This window comes from Heptranchias perlo, chromosome 10, assembly GCF_035084215.1.
Source record: "Heptranchias perlo isolate sHepPer1 chromosome 10, sHepPer1.hap1, whole genome shotgun sequence".
Classification (NCBI taxonomy): domain Eukaryota; kingdom Metazoa; phylum Chordata; class Chondrichthyes; order Hexanchiformes; family Hexanchidae; genus Heptranchias; species Heptranchias perlo.
The window spans coordinates 79178134-79199647 of NC_090334.1; the positions used below are offsets into that span (position 1 = coordinate 79178134).

Consider the following 21514-nt stretch of genomic DNA (forward strand, 5'->3'; position numbering starts at 1 on the left):
TCGCACACCAGCTGCACATTGAGGGAGTGGAAGCCCTTTCGGTTGATGAAAACAGACGAGTTGATATGCGGGGCACGCAGGGCAATATGTGTGCATTCCATGGCATCCTGCACCATGGGGAAGCCAGCAATGCGGGCGAACCCTCGTGCTCGCTCGTTCTGATTGTCTCTGTTGAGAAGGAAGGTGATGAACCTGTTCCTCATGTGGTACAGTGTGTCTGTGACCTCCCTTATGCAGCAGTGCACTGCATACTGTGAGATGTTGCACATGTCGCCAGCAGAGGCCTGAAATGCTCCTGAGCCATAGAAATTCAGCGTCACGGTGACCTTCACACCACAGGCAATGCTGTCCTCGCCCTGCTCGGGGACTGCAGTTGTGGCCGCGCCAGTTGACAGATCTCGGTGCTGGCTTCCTTGGTGAACCTCAGGCGTCGGATGCAATCCTCCTCGGTCATGTTGACATAAGAGAATTGATCCCGGAAGGCCCTCATTGGGTAGGACCTCCTGCTCAGTGCCCTGCGCCTCCTCATCCTCTGTCTTCTCGCAGCTTGACCTGCTGGGCGTGGCCTCTCTGCATGCTCCCAGTCATGCTCAATGCCCAGCGGGAGCCCTAGCAGACCCCCCATGGTTGGCAGGAATATTGTTCCACCAGGGTTGTAACTTTCCGACCCATAAGGCAATATCTGCCAAAGCACTCTCAAAAGTAGTGTAGGAACTCTCAATAAGAATAGGGAGCTTCAAAAATCACGTCCTACTCCTCCAGAAGCAATAATCCAGCAACTAACCTGCAACACCTGCATGGCCCTTTAAATAGCGCTGGTGGGGGGTCCTTCAGGCACTGTAAGAAATGTTTAGATGGTCGGGGATAAGACTGCGTTGAGTTGAACGTTAAGGTCGAAAATGGTGTGTATCACTTTAAATCAGCTTTGCACACTGATTGCAGCCATTTTCTCCCTACTTTACATGCTTCCAGCGTCAGGTATTTGCGCATGCGCTAACTCCTATACCAAGATAGAGTCCGGTGCACTTCACGCAGGAAACGTGCGTGCGCATCCAAGACGCCATCTTGGATGTTGGAGAGGCCGTGTAGCGCTGAAACAACGGGCGCTACACGGCCCAATGTAGCGCCCAGTATGTTTCACTCGGTAGGAGTTTTTGCCTACCTTCAAACCGGCACGGACACGATGGGCCGAACTGCCTCCTTCTGTGCCATAAATTTTCTATGATTCTAAGATCAGGTAACGTGAACTGGCTTCGATAAACCATACTTGCGATTTTCCCTTGAAGTTCCCTGCACAGCTGGTTTTAGACGTAGGGCTAAATGTAGAAGGTTTAAGATGAATGTTTTGAAACCAGGCATAAATGAAGTTGATTCTCAGACATATTACTGTCTCTAGCTTTACGAATCTGTTAAAAAGATAAAGAAGGAATTATCCCAACATATTGCAATTAAAACGAGTTCAATTTACCACCCTCAGGAATAATCGGAATTGAAGACTTGTCCAGCCCAGATTTCGGGGATGCAGTTGAAGTGCAGCCTGGTGATGCCCTAGTGTTCTGGGCCTGCGGAGTTACTGGAGGAGAGGCTGTTCGCAGCTGTAGTAAGAAATAATGGACTTATGGGGTATAATTCTATGCAAATATGATTTTGCTGCAGGTTAAGCGGGAAAAAAAAGGAAAGAACTTGCATTTATATAGTTCCTTTCATGACCTCAGAATGTCCTAAAGGGCTTTACAGCCAATGAAGTAATTTTGAAGTGTGGTCACAGTTGTAATGTAGAAAATGTGGCAACCAATTTGCATACAGCAAGGTCCCGCAAACAGCAATGAAATAAATGACCAGATAATCTGTTTTTGGTGGTGTTGGTTGAGGGGTAAATATTGGTCTGGACACCGGGGAGAACTCCTTTGCTCTTCTTTGAATAGTGCCGTAGGATCTCTTGCGTCTACCCGAGAGGGCAGACGGAACCTCGGTTTAACCTTCGTTCTCATCTGAAAGATGACACCTCTGACAGTGGAGTACTCCCTCAGTACTGCACTGGAGCGTCGGCCTAGATTATGTGCTGAAGTCTTTGCAGTGGGACTTGAACTCACAATCTTCTGATCAGAGGCGAGAGTGCTACCACTGAGCCACGGCTGACATTTTTACAGTTCAAAATGCCCATGTACAGTTCACTAAAATAATGTAATGGCTTCTATATATACTGGTGAGATAATATAGTGATTTAGGTACATGCATAATATTGTTTAAATGGGGTGGGAAGAGGAAGAGGTTGGAGGAGGTATTTGTAGTTGAAAAGAGAAACCTAGGATAATCTTTACTTTGTAGGATAATCCTGGAGTAGTTGGAGGATTTTGATGAGAAATGGGAGGCATGATATTGCTTTAAATGATGACTAAATATGGCCGAGCGTGCATTAAATACATGAAAGCCTGTGGCCATGTTTTTTAAGGGTCCGGAGATGAGAATGGTGTAACAGTGGGAATGGGAGACAGTGAGGGGACAAGAGCAGAAGCAAGGAAACTTTTGAGCAGGTCGAGTGCAGCAGATATGTCCCAGCTGGTGGAAGGCCAGAAGAGAGGACGTTGAGAAGAATCGGGAAAGGGAGTAGGAGATAATTTTCTCCAGGGCAGAGGAAGATTGTAGAGGGATTTGAAGCAGGTAGGATGATGTGGATATAAATGGAAACAAGGAAGTGATCGGAGATGGCTTTATCAAGGATAGGGAAGGCAAGACCTTTTTAAGATGACAAGTGGCCGTGGGACTTTATGGTGAGTGAGGTTGAGTGAGGACAGCAGAGAAATCAGAAGCAGGTGCAAGGGGAATTTAGGTGAAGATTGAAATCACTGAGGGGCTATAGACTGAACACCGTTGCTACAAGAATGAAGGGGGAATTAGAAGAAATGTTCTCACACAGGGTTAGAAAGAAAGAATGAACCTGCATTTATGTAGCCCCTTTTCATGACCTCAGGACATCCCAAAGCGCTTCACAGCCAATGAAGTACTTTTGAAGTGTAGTCACTGTTGTAATGTAGGAAAAGCAGCAGTCAATGTGCAAGATCCTAAAACATCATTAACCCTCATAGATGAGGCTCCAACATGCACATATATTGTAAATGCATTGGAGCTGGAGGCTATTCAGGCACAGACTAATATCACCTAAAAGAGAATTGGATTAGTATTTGGAAAGGAAGAATATAAAGCGATACGGGAAAAAGGCAGGGAAATGGCATTAGAACTGAAGAGATAACTTAGGCACAATGATTCTAATAGCCTCAATGATTCAATCAAATATAACTTTACTACTGTAATATTAATCCTAAACTGTTAAAGATCTAATTTCACAAAAAATATAACGATTGATCTTTGTTCACTTATTGTACCTTTTTGGCTTCTATTTTCTCTGTTCATTTCAACTTAAATTTTTACCCTTTTTTCACCAAATTTATAAAGAGAATGGGGGAGCCTGATGGAGATGCTGTTTATGTCCCTCAGTGCAGGGCCTGATGTATTCTGTGCTTATATCAGAGATCCTAATACATCAGTGACCCCCATAGATGGGGGTCTTAACATACACATAGAAAGTAGATGTCCATGTAAAACTGATTCCACCCTTTCGTTTAAATCATGTAAATAGCTCTTAACCTGGTCCAATTCCTCCTTCTTTCAGAATCCCCTCTGGCTTTTACCCACGCTCCCGGATGCATGTTCATTACTGACCTGAGGAGTGAGCAGGAAGTGGACAGCTCCTGCGCTGCTGATTCAGAAACCCCGCGCGTTTTCTGCATTTCCCAGAATCCTTCCCACTATAGCATTGCCTCTGTCGCTGCAGTTGAGAAAATCAAGGCGCTGGAAACTCTGATTCAGCAAGATCCAGGTAAATAAAAGAATGCGAATCACAACTAAAATGATAGTGGGGTTCAGAGTTCAAATGTGAGTGTACACCAGGTAACAGGAAACAGAAACCTTAGCCTGGAACTGGTGCGGAATTAGCGTAGTCTGGGCCGGGGGCGTCGCAGGAATTTCTACTGGGTTTCTGCAGCTTTCTGACTTCGTCAATAAATCCCAACTTCTTTCACTCCCCCACCATTGTGGGGTCAGGCAGGTCATGACCCCCCCCCCCACTCCCCCCACAATCATTTTTAAGGTTGACCAACATGCCTTTGGATGACCAACTCCATTGCACTCCTAGGAACCTCTGTCATGGCCTTCAGTCCCCAGGTTCGCTCCGGTGAGTCTAAGCAGTTTCCAGGACTCGGTCTTCGGACCAGGGTAATTCCACAGTTTCCAGCTCAGTCCCTTTCATGCCAAGTTGGCCAAATCTTGAGTTCGACACCCCCCCAGTCGACCAAACCTAGCTCCGCCACTGTGTGATGTTACACTCGAAGACGGGGACCTGCGGGATGCCGGAATTCCCACCAGTTCCGCGGTAAGTACAGCTGTGTGAAGCGGGCACACTTGTTGTTCAAGGGCCTCAAGTGGGGCCCCCTCCCCCCGAATGCCGTATCCAATTGGCAATCAACCGAAGAGAATGGCGGATCAGCGAGGGAGCAGGTATGGACAGAAATTGGAACATATCACGGCAGGCTTGATGCGTAAGATAACCTTTTCCTATGGTCTTGTGAATTATGGACACATCTCTAGAGTGTCGGTATATTGGTTTCACCCCTGTTGACCCTGATCTTTTCAGCGAGCACTTGTGGCTGGATATGAAGTGACCATCCCAACATTGTGTGGATGAAAGTTTTTTTTCCCTCCAATTGCTGATTTGGGATCAGGTTCACATAGGGGCCAGCAGCCCTCCTATACCTCACCCAAGTGGCCATACTTAAGAAAAGACATACTTGCTCTCGAGGCAGTACAAAGAAGGTTCACTCGGTTAATCCCGGGGATGAGGGGGTGGACATATGAGGAGAGGTTGAGTAGATTGGGACTCTACTCATTGGAGTTCAGAAGAATGAGAGGCGATCTTATTGAAACATATAAGATTGTGAAGGGGCTTGATCGGGTGGATGCGGTAAGGATGTTCCCAAGGATGGGTGAAACTAGAACTAGGGGGCATAATCTTAGAATAAGGGGCTGCTCTTTCAAAACTGAGATGAGGAGAAACTTCTTCACTCAGAGGGTAGTAGGTCTGTGGAATTTTCTGCCCCAGGAAGCTGTGGAAGCTACATCATTAAATAAATTTAAAACCGAAATAGACAGTTTCCTGGAATTAAAGGGAATTAGGGGTTACGGGGAGCGGGCAGGAAATTGGACATGAATTTAGATTTGAGGTTAGGATCAGATCAGCCATGATCTTATTGAATGGCGGAGCAGACTCGAGGGGCCGATTGGCCTACTCCTGCTCCTATTTCTTATGTTCTTATGTTCCTCACGTGTGAACTGAGACAACGTGTATCGACTCACTGTTCAACCGCAAAGGGCAACACAGCCACGGCCAATGTCCACACGTGGATTTTCCAGAAATGGGGGGGGGGGGGGGGGTGAGAGAGGGGCGGTGGTGCTGTGTACCGATGAGAAGTGGAAATTCTGATTCATTCCACATATCCCCCCTACTCAGGCTGGTCTTCCTGAGGACATTTGCGATTCACTGATGTTCTGACTGAGATGATCTAACTCAATACTGATCAGGGCTCAAACCCGGGACCTTCCTAATCTGTATAACAACAATTTGATAGAGGTATTCAAAATCATGAAGGGTCTAGAGAGAGTAGATAGAGAGAAACTGTTCCCATTGGCGGAAGGGTCAAGAACAGAGGACATAGATTTAAGGTGATTGGCAAAAGAACCAAAGGTGACATGAGGAAAAACCTTTTTACACAGCAAGTGGTTAGGATCAGGAATGCACTGCCCGAGGGGGTGGTGGAGGCAGATTCAATCATGGCCTTCAAAAGAGAACTGGATAAGTACTTGAAAGGAAAAAAATTTGCAGGACTACAGGGATAGGGCGGGGGAGTGGGACTAGCTGGATTGCACTTGCATAGAGCCGGTGCGGACTCGATGGGCCGAATGACCTCCTTCTGCGCTGTAACCTTTCTATGATTCTATAAACACAAGATTCTTGTCTGCAACTAAATTACCATTAGCGAGACCAAGATGACCACACCCTACTGAACGGTTTCTGTGCAGTTTTCTTTGCACCCCAAACCTGGACCTAAATAAATCTACCGTGAACAATCTATTCTGTGCTCACATAGAAACATAGAAAATAGGAGCAGGAGTAGGCCATTCGGCCCTTTGAGCCTGCTCCGCCATTCAATATGATCATGGCTGATCCTCTATCTCAATTCCATATTCCCGTTCTCTCCCCATACTCCTTGATGCCTTTTGTGTCTAGAAATCTATCTAGCTCCTTCTTAAATATATTCAGTGACTTGGCCTCCACAGCCTTCTGTGGTAGAGAATTCCACAGGTTCACCACCCTCTGAGTGAAGAGCTTTCTCCTCATCTCAGTCCTAAATGTCATACCCCATATCCTGAGACTGTGACCCCTCATTCTGGACCCCCCAGCCAGGGGAAACATCCTCCTTGCATCCAGTCAGTCTAGCCCTGTCAGAATTTTATATGTTTCAACGAGATCCCCTCTCATTCTTCTAAACTCGAGTGAATACAGGCTGAGTCAAACCAATCTCTCCTCATACGACAGTCCTGCCATCCCAGGAATCAGTCTGGTGAACCTTCGCTGCACTCCCTCTATGGCAAGTATACCCTTTCTTAAGTAAGGAGAACAAAACTGCACACAATACTCCAGGTGTGGTCTCACCAAGCACTGTATAACTGCAGTAAAACATCCTTGCTCCTGTACTCAAATCCTCTTGCAATGAAGGCCAACATACCATTTGCCTTTCTAATTGCTTGCTGCACCTGCATGTTTGCTTTCAGTGACTGGTGTACAAGGACACCCAGGTCCCTTTGTACATCAACATTTCCCAATCTATCACCATTTAAATAATACTCTGCCTTTCTGTTTTTCCTTCCGAAGTGGATAACTTCACATTTATCCACATTATACTGCATCTGCCATGTATTTGCCCACTCACTCAACTTGTCTAAATCGCCTTGAAGCCTCTTTGCATCCTCCTCACAACTCCCAATCCCACCTAGTTTTGTGTCGTCAGCAAACTTGGAAATATTACATTTGGTTCCCTCATCCAAATCATTGATCTATATTGTGAATATCTGGGGCCCAAGCACTGATCCCTGTGGTACCCCACTGGTCACTGCCTGCTACCCCGAAAAAGACCCATTTATTCCCACTCTCTGTTTCCTGTCTGTTAACCAATTTTCAATGTATGCCAGTATATTACCCCCAATCCCATGTGCTTTAATTTTGCACTCTAACCTCTTATGTGGGACTTTATCGAAGGCCTTCTGAAAATCCTAATAAACCACATCCACTGGTTCTCCCTTACCTATTCTACCAGTTACATCCTCAAAAAACTCCAGTAGGTTTGTCAAACACGATTTCCCTTTCATAAATCCATGTTGCCTTTGTCTAATCCTGTTGATATTTTCTAAGTGTCTTGTTATAACATCCTTTATAATAAACTCCAGCATTTTCCCTACTACTGATGTTAGGCTAACCGGCCTGTATTTCCCTGTTTTCTCTCTCCCTCCTTTTTTAAATAGTGGGGTTATATTTGCCACCTTCCAATCTGCAGGAACTGTTCCATAATCTACAGAATTTTGGAAGATGACAACTAATGCATCCACTGTTTCCATGGCTACCTCTTTCAGTACTCTGGGATGCAGATTATCAGGTCCTGGGGATTTATCGGCTTTCAGTCCCATTAATTTCTCCAGCACTTTTTTTACTAATACTAATTTCCTTTAATTCCTCCTTCTCACTAGACCCTTGGTTCCCTAGCTTTTCTGGGAAGTTATTTGTGTCCTCTTCCGTGAAGACAGAACCAAAGTATTTGTTTAATTGCTCTGCCATTTCCCTGTTCCCCATTATAAATTCTCCCGTTTCTGACTGTAAGGTACCTACATTTGTCTTCACTAATCTTTTTTTTTACATACTTGTAGAAGCTTTTACAGTCCACTTTTATATTCCTTGCAAGTTTACTCTCATACTCTATTTTTCCCCTCTTAATCAATCTCTTGGTCCTTTTTTGCTGAATTCTAAACTGCTCCCAATCCTCAGGCTTGCTACTTTTTCTGGCAACTTTATATGACTCCTCTTTGGATCTAATGCTAGCCTTAATTTCTTTTGTTAGCCATGGTTGGGCCGCATTTCCTTTTGTGTTTCTGCGCCAGAAAGGAACGTATAATTGTTGCAACTCATGCATTCGTTGCTTAAACCCATTATCAACATGCAATAGCCATTGGGTTTTGCTCTGATTGACGCATGCTATTTTAGGGAAAAACCGGGGAACTACAGGCCAGTGAGCCTAACATCAGTGGTAGGAAAATTATTGGAAAAAATTCTGAAGGACAAAATTAGTCTCCACTTGGAGAAGCAAGGATTAATCAGGGATAGTCAACATGGCTTTGTCAAGGGAAGATCATGTCTGACTAATTTGATTGAATTTTTTGAGGGGGTGACTAGGCGTGTGGATGAGGGTAACGCAGTGGATGTGGTATACATGGATTTCAGTAAGGCCTTCGATAAAGTCCCCCACAGGAGACTGGTCAAGAAGGTACGAGCCCATGGAATCCAGGGTGCCTTGGCACTTTGGATACAAAACTGGCTTAGTGGCAGAAGGCAGAGGGTGATGGTCGAAGGTTGTTTTTGTGACTGGAAGCCTGTGGCCAGTGGGGTACCACAGGGATCGGTGCTGGGTCCCTTGCTGTTTGTGGTCTACATTAATGACTTGGATATGAATGTAAAAGGTATGATCAGTAAGTTCGCTGATGATACAAAGATTGGTAGGGTGGTAAATAGTGAGGAGGATAGCCTCAGTCTGCAGGACGATATAGATGGGTTGGTCAGATGGGCGGAACAGTGGCAAATGGAATTTAACCCGGAAAAGTGCGAGGTGATGCACTTTGGAGGGACTAACAAGGCAAGGGAATACACAATGAATGGGAGGACCCTAGGCAAGACAGAGGGTCAGAGGGATCTTGGTGTGCAAGTTCACAGATCCCTGAAGGCAGCAGAACAGGTAGATAAGGTGGTAAAGAAGGCATATGGGACACTTGCCTTTATTAGCCGAGGCATAGAATATAAGAGCAAGGAGGTTATGATGGAGCTGTATAAAACACTGGTTAGGCCACAGCTGGAGTACTGTGTGCAGTTCTGGTCGCCACACTACAGGAAGGATGTGATCGCTTTGGAGAGGGTGCAGAGGAGATTCACCAGGATGTTACCAGGGCTGGAGCGCTTCAGCTATGAAGAGAGACTGGGAAGATTGGGTTTGTTTTCCTTGGAGCAGAGGAGGCTGAGGGGGGACATGATTGAGGTGTACAAAATTATGAGGGGCACAGATAGGATGGATACTAAGGAGCTTTTTCCCTTCATTGAGGGTTCTATAACAAGGGGACATAGATTCAAGGTGAAAGGCGGGAGGTTTAGAGGGGATTTGAGAAAGAACTTTTTCACCCAGAGGGTGGTTGGAGTCTGGAACTCACTGCCTGAAAGGGTTGTGGAGGCAGGAACTCTCACAACATTCAAGAAGCATTTGGATGAGCACTTGAAATGCCATAGCATACAAGGCTACGGACCAAATGCTGGAATATGGGATTAGAGTAGACAGGGCTGATGGCCGGCGCGGACACGATGGGCCGAAGGGCCTCTATCCGTGCTGTATGACTCTATGACTCTATGACTCTATAACTTGTACAACCGGACTGAACATTTTAGAATGTAATTAACCAGTTGGAATTATGGAATCTGTTTCTGTTCTGGACAGGCAACCGAGGTATCAAACATTTGTTAATCGAAGACGAGCTGCTGAAGGCCTCCCTCTCGCTGTCACATGCAAAATCTGTGCTCATAACCACTGGATTTCCAACCCACTTCAATCACCAGCCCCCAGAGGAGACGGATGGTCCTCCAGGAGCTATTGCCATGGCAGCTATGTTGCAGGCCCTGAAGAAAAGCGTTGTCATAGTAACAGATCAAAGAGCCTTAAAGATGAACAAGAAGATTATTGAAGAGGCTGTTGAGCAAGGTGCTTATCATTTAAAAATGCTGTTTGATCTGGCAGCAAGTGAAGATTAATGATTCACTGTGGGTTTTACTACAACCCATTCCTTTTGAATGAAACAGTTTCTTTTCTTTGTTAATCCCTCCATTGGCCCAGCTCATTGAATTCTAAAGAAACTATACAGGCGTATGCACCGAATGGTCTCGGCTATTTTTCCCCTCCCTACTGTCTGTGCTCCTTTCCTTCTCCCCCACCCCAGCTTTCTCATCTTCCGTCCTAAAGGTACGGCAGGTCATGGCAGGTTACAGTTCCACAGAGACCAGCAGCACCTCCGATGCTTCACGTTCTTCCTGCACAAGCCTTGACAGAGACTTAATGGCAGGCTAGTCAATCTGTTGAGGGACATTGCAGACCATCCTCATCATGGGACATCTACACTTAGTAGAAGATGTGACTGGAAAGCAATCAGGTGAGAGAACCCTGCCTGAGTGCTGAGGTTAGTTGTAGCACCTATCGGACAGCTGAGATGGCCTAATTCAGCATAGATGGGGGAAGAAGACTGGGGCATCCTTGGTTTTGTGTGGCTTTGTACATGGGTGCCCTTATCGAGCCCGATGGCTGATAACCAACTAAAGTTGCCCAATGGATTTGAGGCTTGAGTGGTAGGCAGCCTTGAGGCTTGAAATCATGACCTCCTTGAACTGTTTGACTCCCAACTTACCCCAACCCCCTCAATGAGATCATTTTCCGTTAGATGGAAGAACTGATTAACAGGTCATGCTTAGTGGATTTGACTCTATTCCTGGAAATGCACAGTCTGAGAGAGAAAGATGTTAGTTGTATCTATGTGATTTATATCAATTAGTTTAATTGTATGCAGGTGATGCAGCTCAGTTGGGAACTCTCTCTTGTATCCATTTATAAGAGAGCTTATCTAGGGTGTGATGTGGTGTAATGTGGAGCTCTGTGAATAAAGTTGGAAGCAACTGAAGATTAGGCTCTAATATTCTATCCTTCACCACCTGGCTATCCAATTTAATACAAAAGATAGGTTATCATTTCAGGGACCACTCCCAACAGAATTGGCACCATTATGCAGAAACCTCTCAAATGCTTTGATATGAAGCTGCTGATCGTTGGAAGCATATCAAGACAGAACATGTTGGAAATGCACAGAGGGATATGGCAACACCTAAAAGAGAAAGACAGGTTAACATATGGGATGGGACTCTTCATCAGTTATAGTTAATCCATCTCTTTCTCTTTTATAGATCCTGATTGGCCTGCTGCACATTTCCAATATTCACAGTTTCCCTTTACTTCAAGTTCTTCTCTGTTTCTGTCCTTAGGAGTGATGAAAACTCCTGTCCCTATTGTTAGCTTCCAGGATGATGGTGAGGATTCAGCCCTGAAGTTCCTGTGTCATGATGGGAATCCCCAATTTCCAAGGTAAACCTTAACTGTAAAGTATGGGATGGGGAGACAATGGGACATCACCCATCAGTAAATCCAGGGATCAATCTACAATGGGACATCACCCATCAGTAAATCTAGGGGTCATTCTACAATGGGACATCACCCATCAGTAAATCTAGGGGTCAATCTACAATGGGACATCACCCATCAGTAAATCTAGGGGTCATTCTACAATGGGACATCACCCATCAGTAAATGTAGGGGTCAATCTACAATGGGACATCACCCATCAGTAAATCTAGGGGTCAATCTACAATGGCTCATCACCCATCAGGAAATCTAGGGGTCAATCTGCAATGCGACACCACCCATCAGTAAATCTAGGGGTCATTCTACAATGGGACATCTCCCATCAGTAAATCTAGGGGTCAACCTACAATGGGACATCACCCATCAGTAAATGTAGGGGTCATTCTACAATGGGATATCGTCCATCAGTAAATCTAGGCGTCATTCTACAATGGGACATCATCCATCAGTAAATCTAGGGGTCATTCCACAATGGGACATCATCCATCAGTAAATCTAGGGGTCATTCTACAATGGGATATCATCCATCAGTAAATCTAGGGGTCATTCTACAATGGGATATCACCCATCAGTAAATCTAGGGGTCATTCTACAATGGGATATTGCCCATCAGTATTCTAGGGGTCAATCCCTAGGTACTGCATTGAGGTGTCACCCTAGTTTATGTTCTCAAGTTGGGAGCTCTGGAAGTTGGGCTTGAATTAGAACAGAGAAATGTAAATAAATAAAAATGGTAGTTCTGTGGTTCATACATTGTTGACATCTTGCAGCAACAAGTAACTTATGTGTGGGTTCAGCCATTAAAAAGTTATTGAGTAATTTTGCATGACTATTTGAATATGGACAGGTTTGACCATCTCATAGCGATAGAACGTGCTGGAATGGCCGCAGATGGCAATTACTACAATGCACGCAAAGTAAACATTAAACATTTGGTGGATCCCATTGATAAACTGTTCCAAACAGCAGAGGACATCCCCGGAATCGTCACAACTGGTAAGTCAAATTTACGTTGGGTTGGAAACTGTCCCATATTTTCTTTTTATTCATTCATGGGATGTGGGCGTCACTGGCGAGGCCAGCATTTATTGCCCATCCCTTATTGCCCTTGAGAAGGTGGTGGTGAGCCGCCTTCTTGAACCGCTGCAGTCCGTGTGGTGAAGGTTCTCCCACAATGCTGTTAGGAAGGGAGTTCCAGGATTTTGACCCAGCAACGATGAAGGAACGGCGATATATTTCCAAGTCGGGATGGTGTGTGACTTTGAGGGGAACGTGCAGGTGGTGTTGTTCCCATGTGCCTGCTGCTCTTGTCCTTCTAGGTGGTACAGGTCGCGGGTTTGGGAGGTGCTGTTGAAGAAGCCTTGGCGAGTTGCTGCAGTGCATCCTGTGGATGGTACACACTGCAGCCACAGTGCGCTGGTGCTGAAGGGAGTGAATGTTTAGGGTGGTGGATGGTGTGCCAATCAAGCGGGATGCTTTGTCCTGGATGGTGTCGAGCTTCTTGAGTGTTGTTGGAGCTGCACTCATCCAGGCAAGTGGAGAGTATTCCATCACACTCCTGACTTGTGCCTTGTAGATGGTGGAAAGACTTTGAGGAGTCAAGAGGTGAGTCACTCACCGCAGAATACCCAGCCTCTGACCTGCTCTTGTAGCCACAGTATTTATGTGGCTGGTCCAGTTAAGTTTCTGGTCAATGGTGACCCCCAGGATATCGATGGTGGGGGATTCGCTGATGATAATGCTGTTGAATGTCAATGGGAGGTGGTTAGACTCTCTCTTGTTGGAGATGGTCATTGCCTGGCACTTGTCTGGCGCGAATGTTACTTGCCACTTATGAGCCCAAGCCTGGATGTTGTCCAGGTCTTGCTGCATGCGGGCACGGACTGCTTCATTATCTGAGGGGTTGCGAATGGAACTGAACACTGTGCAATCATCAGCGAACATCACCATTGCTGACCTTATAATGGAGGGAAGGTCATTGATGAAGCAGCTGAAGATGGTTGGGCCGAGGATACTGCCCTGAGGAACTCCTGCAGCAATATCCTGGGACTGAGATGATTGGCCTCCAACGACCACCACCATCTTTCTTTGTGCTAGGTATGACTCCAGACACTGGAGAGTTTTCCCCCTAATTCCCATTGACTTCAATTTTACTCGGGCTCCTTGGTGCCACACTCAGTCAAATGCTGCTTTGATGTCAAGGGCGGTCACTCTCACCTCACCTCTGGATTTCAGCTCTTTTGTCCATGTTTTGACCAAGGCTGTAATGAGGTCTGCTGCCGAGTGGTCCTGGCGGAACCCAAACTGAGCATCGGTGAGCAGGTTATTGGTGAGTAAGTGCCGCTTGATAGCACTGTCGACGACACCTTGCATCACTTTGCTGATGATTGAGAGTAGACTGATGGGACGATAATTGGCCGGATTGGATTTGTCCTGCTTTTTGTGGACAGGACATGCCTGGGCAATTTTCCACGTTGTTGGGTAGATGCCAGTGTTCTAGCTGTACTGGAACAGTTTGACTAGAGGCGTGGCTAGTTCTGGAGCACAAGCCTTCAGCACTACAGCCGGGATGCTGTCGGGGCCCATAGCCTTTGCTGTATCCAGTGCACTCAGCCGTTTCTTGATATCACGTGGGGTGAATCGAATTGGCTGAAAACTGGCTTCTGTGATGGTGGGGAGATTGGGAGGAGGCCGAGATGGATCATCCACTCGGCACTTCTGGCTGAAGATGGTTGCAAACGCTTCAGCCTTGTCTTTTGCACTCACGTGCTTGACTCTGCCATCATTGAGGATGGGGATGTTTACAGAGCCTCCTCCTCCCGTTAGTTGTTTAATTGTCCACCACCATTCACGACTGGATGTAGCAGGACTGCAGAGCTTTGGTCTGATCCGTTGGTTGTGGAATCGCTTAGCTCTGTCTATAGCATGTTGCTTCCGCATGTTGTTTAGCATGTTTAGTCCTAAGTTGTAGCTTCACCAGGTTGACATACTTTGAGTTTCAGGTGTGTGAAGGATCTCTCACTGCTTGCCTGGACGGGTGAAGCCAGAACAACACTCAAGAAGCTCGACACCATCCTGGACAGCAGTTTGCTTGATCGGTGCCCCTGTCACTGGACTCGATACCCATCCTCTCCTGCGAATAATGGCTGTCGTAAGCACGAGTTGCAGAATGCAGTGCAGCAACTCACCGAGGTTATTTCAACAGCACCTCTCTCCCCTGGGATCTCTGCCACCCAGAAGGACAAGAGCAGCAATGTCATGGGAATACCATCACCTCCAAGTCACTCAATATCCTGACTTGGATATTTATCACCAAACCTTCATCGTGTCTCGGTCAAAATCCTGGGGCCAGCCAAATCTCTACGGTTGGCCTCAGCTCTCCTGAGCTAGGGAGGGGGAAGAAATTAGCCAGGGTTCTCACTCCAGATTGCCATCCAGCAATCCCGGCAGGAAGTGTCCGCTGCCCAGATCCTAACTCGCACCAAATCCCATGCTCGCTGACCTACATTGGCTCCCAGTCGACCAACACCTCAATTTTAAAATTCTCATCCTCCTGTTCAAATTTCCCCTTGGCCTCGTGCCTTCCCTATCTCCGTAATCTCCTCAGCCCTACAACCCTCCAAGAACTCTGGCCTCGTGCATCCCTGATTTTCATCACTCCACCGTTTGGAGGCCGTGCCTTCAGCTGCCTCGGCCCTAAGCACTGGAATACCCTCCCAAAACCTCTCTGCCTTTCCATCTCTCTCCTCCTTTCAGATGCTGCTTAAAACCTACCACTGACAAAGCTTTTGGTCACCTGTCCTAATAGCTCCTTCTTTGGCTTTGTCAGTTTTTAGTTACTCTCCTGTGAAGGGCCTTGGGATGTGTTACTATATTAAAGGCGCTATATAAATGCAAGTTGTTGTTGTAGATGCTTGGTGAGGATTTGGCTGAGTTTCCACTCACTGTTTAGGCTTACACATCAAAAGTGGCCTCCTTGTGAAAGCAGTCAGTGGATTTAAACTTTTGATTGCCGTCTGTTCCTCTCCTCTCCCCCTTCTTAAACATGTCCAGGTTAGTCCCATAAAAGGGGCTGTGCCAGTTATGACGGAAGGATGCACACACAACATTACCCTATCTTTCTCTTTCAGATGTTGATCATTTCCTATTTTTATTTCAAAAGCGAATGACGATTCCTGGAGCTGAATTTTTTCTTAGAACGTCTTCCTGACAATGATGATCATAAGTGTTCAGTTTAAAATTTCAGCACTTGTTAGTTTTTTGTACTGTAAATACTTTCTGTGAAAACCTTCTTAAGAATACGCCCCAAATGTGCTTCTGCAAGATTGTGGAAAAGCAAGTACACAAAGATAGGAGCAGAGAAGTGTACAGGATTGGATGAGACCACATACTACTTCCGTCTCTCTGATCCCTCAATCCCTTCCTCTGCCAATTATCTGAACAGTTCCCGCTTGAATTTGCCAAGACTATCCGCCTCCACCACCCATCATCGGTCTGTTCCATATGTCCATCATCCTTTATGTAAAGTAATCAAATCCAAACTCTGCCTTCGCCTTCCCTCTTCTGAGCTTGAGTCCATGCGCTGATCTGTGCACCTGAACCAAGTCGGCCAGATATTAGCTTTCCCCAGGATCCATTGTGTTTCTTTATTCTCCAGGTATCGGGGATGGAGGGAACGAACTGGGAATGGGAAAGGTGAAAGAGGCTGTCAAAAAATACATTCACAACGGGGACCTGATAGCTTGTGACGTCAAAGCAGATTTTGCAGTCATCGCAGGTGGGTTTATTGGACTTTGTACCAGTATGTTGGACGGTCCAAAGGTTGGTCTAGATTATGCAAACAGTATTGAGTATAGGATTGTTAATTGGTGGGATTCAGGGTTACAAACGATTAAATGAAATCGGGGTCACCTTTTAGACATTTATTTAATCTGTGATATTCTGGAAACAAAACGGCGGTACTGATCATTAGGACACTGTTGGTAAGTCCCAGGATATAAGTTTTAATTCTCACACTGTTGGGTTCCCAATCTGAACCATGCGGAGTGTAGGCTATAGTATTTCCTGGAGGTGATCAAATTGGCCAATTTCTGGAGCGGTCCAAGGCTTCATATGTTTAGACACTCTAGGTGCTATTACATTAGCGGAGTGGAGAGATGCACGAGTCTCCTGCTGTTCATCTCACTCTCGAGTATAAACATTTTGACCTACAAGGAACCAACGGCATTGCAGACCTATCAAAATGAGGGTCCACAAATCTACCATCAGACTAAGACCTCCTTAATCTGCAAAACCAAATGTGGTGGTGGGGTTGGGGGGTGGGGGGGGGTGCGTTTATCCTGTGCGTTTACATTGCCCAACGATGGGGTGTCTGTAATTCTATGTTGAAACCCATTGGACCCTCAGACCATCCAAAGGAAATGTTGAATTGTGCAGAAGACGGGTTGCTCTCCAACACTGGGAGCAGGTTTTTAAGTTAAAGTAGCAGTGCTTCATAATTGTTATTGGAGGAGGGGGCAGCTTCTCATTTGCAGCATGGCTGAGAGGACTGGTGGTCTAGCTAACTAGACCTCATAAGTGGCTGGTCCTGGAACTGCTTACGTCAGACACAGATTACAATCTAGAGATATTCCAGTGGAGGTTTATGCACATCCCAGTTACACATAACCTTAACAATGTGAAAGAAAAGAAGGAAGAGCGAGCACCTCAATACTTTTCCTTCAGAATTCATCTACACTGCCATCCGTGGCAGGACTGAGTCAGGATTTCAGAGATGGGCAGACAGGGCTATGCATTGAAATGAAAACTTATGGATATGGAGTACCATAGAAGTTTACAGTACTGAAGGAGGCCTTGCTGCCCATCCGGTCTGTGCTGGTCTTTGCTACAGCAATCCTAATGTAATCCCACTGTCCCATATAGCCATAGAGGTTAAAACACTGAACGAGTCCGTCCCCACAATTAGTTTCTCTCAATAAATTCTAGGCAAGATTTTTTTTTCAGGGGAGGTAGGGAAAGGAAATTACTATTGCATAATGGGCATCAACAGGTGTTGTTGAATGGTTGTCCATCATAGAACAGTTGCGGTCTCTGGATTTAGTGGGATTGATAGGCTGGATGGCTCTTCCTCATTTTCTTAAGTCCTTAAGATTTGGTTAACTCCAAACCCGAGCTCTTACAGTTTGTAAACATGATGTGGAGATGCCGGTGATGGACTGGGGTTGACAATTGTAAACAATTTTACAACACCAAGTTATAGTCCAACAATTTTTATTTGAAATCTACAAGCTTTCGGAGGCTTCCTCCTTCGTCAGGTAAATTTACCTGATGAAGGAGGAAGCCTCCGAAAGCTTGTAGATTTCAAATAAAAATTGTTGGACTATAACTTGGTGTTGTAAAATTGTTTACAGTTTGTAAACAGCCAAAGAAGCAGTCTTACACAGCAATGTGTTTTATTAGGTGTGTCAAACTGGGGAGGCTATGCTGTTGCCTGTGCTCTGTACACTCTCAACACCTGTACAATCCACGAACGCTACCTACGCAAAGCGGTTGGGTTTCCTAAGACGTCTGAAATGGATAGATGTATCCCGGCACTACCTACTGTCAGTAAGGTAAGTAAAAGTAGGGCTATATTTTCTCACAAGGACAGAGGGTCATTTCTCTCCAGTGGAGTTGCATGTAGTCCACTTCTAACCTGCAGTTAATGCAGTGGATGTAATATATTTGGATTTTCAAAAGGCCTTCGATCAGGTACCGCATTGTAGACTCATGGCTAAGGTCGGAGCATGTGGAGTCAGGGGACAGGTAACAGAATGGATAGCAAGTTGGCTACAAACCAGAAAACAGAGTGTAGGGGTTAAGGATAGCTACTCAGACTGGCAAAAGGTGGGAAGTGGTGTTCCACAGGGATCGATACTGGGACCACTGTTGTTCACAATTTACATTAACGATTTGGATTTGGGAAACGGAAGTACAATTTCAAAATTTGCAGATGACATCAAAGAAAGAATGTGTCAAAATGCAAGAGGACATTAATAAACTTGCAGAATGGGCATGTAATTGGCAAATGAATTTCAATATAGATAAGTGTGAGGTGGTGCATTTTGGTAGGAAGAATAAAGAGGCCACATACTGCTTGGATAACGAGTCTAAACGAGATCGAGGAGCAAAGGTATCTCGGGGTACAGAAATGCAAATCACTAAAAGTAGCAACGTTGGTTAATAAGGCCATAAAAAAGGCAAATCAAGCACTAGGGTTCATTTCTGGAGGATTGGAATTGAAAAGTTACATTAAACTTGTACAGAATCTTGGTCAGACCACATTTGGAGTAATGTGTGCAATTCAGGTCTCCATATTTATAAAAAGGATATAGAGACATTGGAGAGAATGCAAAAAAGATTCACAAGGTTGATACCAGAACTGAGAGGATATCCTTATCAGGAAAGGCTGAACAGGTTGGGACTCTTTTCTCTAGAAAAGAGAAGACTGAGGGGTGACCTGATAGAGGTCTTTAAGATAATGAAAGGGTTGAATAGGGTAGACGTGGAGAAGATGTTTCCACTTGCGGGGGGAGACCAAAACAAGTGGTCATAAATATAAGATAGTCACTAATAAATCCAATAGGGAATTCAGGAGAAACTTCTTTACCCAGAGAGTGGTTAGAATGTGGAACTCACTACCACAAGGAGTAGTTGAGGCATATAGCATCGATGCATTTAAGGGGAAGCTAGATAAACACATGAAGGAGAAAGGACTAGAAGGGTATCCTGATAGGTTTAGATGAAGTAGGGAGGGAGGAGGCTTGTGTGGAGCAGAAACGCCGGCACAGACTAGTTGGGCCGAATGGCCTGATTCTGTGCTGTAGTTTCATTGTAACTCGATGTAACCTCCTGCTCCTATCTCACCTCTCTCTTCCCATCACAGATTTTCTATGTCTCTGTTTTGTCAATACTACTAAGCTCCTGAGTTTTACTCTCTTGTTCCTTCAGTGCTTTAAATACTCCATTTCCCAGGCTCCTCTTCTTCCCTGCATCTTCATTGTATTGAAATCAAGACTCGTCACAATATATCCTCTGACTCATTCCTTTCCAGGATCTCAAAACTGTGGAACTCCTACCATCTCTTAGCTTTCCCCTCCTCTGACAACACTGCCTCTTGATTTGTTGTGTTTTCTAATCTTCTCCCACCTCGATGGTGCCCTTTGAGCCCTTAAAAAAAAATATTCACCTTGTTTTGGAAATAGATGAAACGTGTCAGTCATTTTTTGTGCATTTTGTTTCCTCCTCATCATTAGGTTCTGTACATCATGCCCTGCTCTTCAACAAGGCGGGTAAAATCTACCTTTTTGACCTAATATCACCTTCTTTGGCTCAGTGTCAGTTTTTTGTCTGATTACGCTCCTGCGAAGCGCCTTGGGACTTTTTCCTGAAGGTGCTATTAAATGCAAATTGTTGTTGTAATTAACCTGTTTCACCATCACTTATCAAAAAGGAAAGACTTGCATTTACACAGTGCCTTATCGTGTCTCTCAGAAGTGTCCCAAAGTGTTTTACACCCAATAAGTTACTTTGAAGTGCAGTTACTGTTGTTGAGTAAGCAACTGGCACAGGGAACATAGGAACAGGAGTGGGCCATTCAGCCCTTCTAGCCTGTTCAGCCATTCATGGCTGATCTGTATCTTAACTCCATTTACCCGCCTTGGTTCCGTAACCCTTAATACTCTAGCCTAACAAAAATCTATCAATCTCAGTTTTGACATTTTCAATTGACCCACAGCCTCAACAGCTTTTTGGGAGAGAGTGTTCCAGATTTCCACTACCCTTTGTGTGAAGAAGTGCTTCCTGACCTCATCGCTGAACAGCCTAGCTCTAATTTTAAGGTTACGCCCCCTTGTACTAGACTCCCCCACCAGGGGAAATAGTTTCTCTCTATATATGCTTTCAAACCCTTTAATCATCTTAAACACCTTCCTTAGATCACCACTTAATCTTCTATACTCAAGGGATTACAAGCCTAGTCTATGCAACCTGTACTCATAATTTAACCCTTTTGGCACGGATACCATTCTGGTGAATCTGCGCTGCACCATCTCTAAAGCCAGTAGATCCTTCCTGAGGTGCAGTGCCCAGAACTGAATGCAGCACTCTAAATAGGGTCTAACCAGAGCTTTAAAAAGCCGTAACATAACTTCCACTCCTTTGTATTCCCGCCCCCTTGAGATAAAGGCCAACATTCCATTAGCCTTTTTAATTATTTTTGTACCTGTCCACTAGCTTTTAATGACCCTCAGACTTTTTAAATTCATCTTTTCCCTCAGTGAAGCAGGTTCTCCTCAATTGTTCTGCGTAATATCAGGAAGATGTCTTTTGGGTTATTGTAGGAATGAAGCCAAGTTCTACCGTTGTGTTGCATAGACCAATAGCACCATTAGATGTAGGAACAGATTCTTGATAATTCAATGCTCCATCCTTTTAGTTTGGCATATACTGAACATAGTGAATCTTTTCACCTGCCCTCAGGAAGAAAAGCTGCTGGAGGTGCTGGTGAAACATGGAATTCGAAGTGGAAAAACCGGGAATCTGGGAATGGAAGTGGACGGCTTGCTATTCCATGACACGCACTCGTCTATGATCAACCAGCTGATGGATATCACACTAGGACAGGTTCAATCGAACTAGGTCACAAAGTGGGCAATAAAAGAACCTTTAATTCTGAATTACAACTGTTCTTGCCAACCTTTAACTGAGAAAGTTCCAATTAGGTTTACACTAACTAATTGATCTAATGATACTTGCACGACAGGTTATAATGCAATGTTAATTTTTTTTGTGATTTATGTCATGTTTTTATGGATGTGTTGTGCTTCTGTTTTCACTTCAAGAATTAATACAAAAAATATTTTTCTTTCACAAAA

The 21514-nt window shown here is 45.1% G+C and overlaps 1 protein-coding gene across 3 annotated transcripts in view; it reads left to right on the top strand.

Moving 5' to 3' along the window:
- The window catches only part of dglucy (D-glutamate cyclase), a 41123-nt gene extending 19609 nt beyond the window's left edge, over window positions 1–21514 (top strand). For 2 of the 3 annotated variants that reach the window (XM_067992070.1, XM_067992072.1), the window contains exons 6-13: window positions 1478–1600; window positions 3671–3877; window positions 9858–10118; window positions 11444–11543; window positions 12448–12596; window positions 16258–16377; window positions 18060–18211; window positions 21120–21514. In XM_067992070.1, the coding sequence (XP_067848171.1) occupies window positions 1478–1600; window positions 3671–3877; window positions 9858–10118; window positions 11444–11543; window positions 12448–12596; window positions 16258–16377; window positions 18060–18211; window positions 21120–21278 (1271 nt within the window). In that variant the 3' untranslated portion in view covers window positions 21279–21514. The remainder of the gene's footprint in view (window positions 1–1477; window positions 1601–3670; window positions 3878–9857; window positions 10119–11443; window positions 11544–12447; window positions 12597–16257; window positions 16378–18059; window positions 18212–21119) is intronic. The other variant, XM_067992073.1, reaches the window with a different exon arrangement.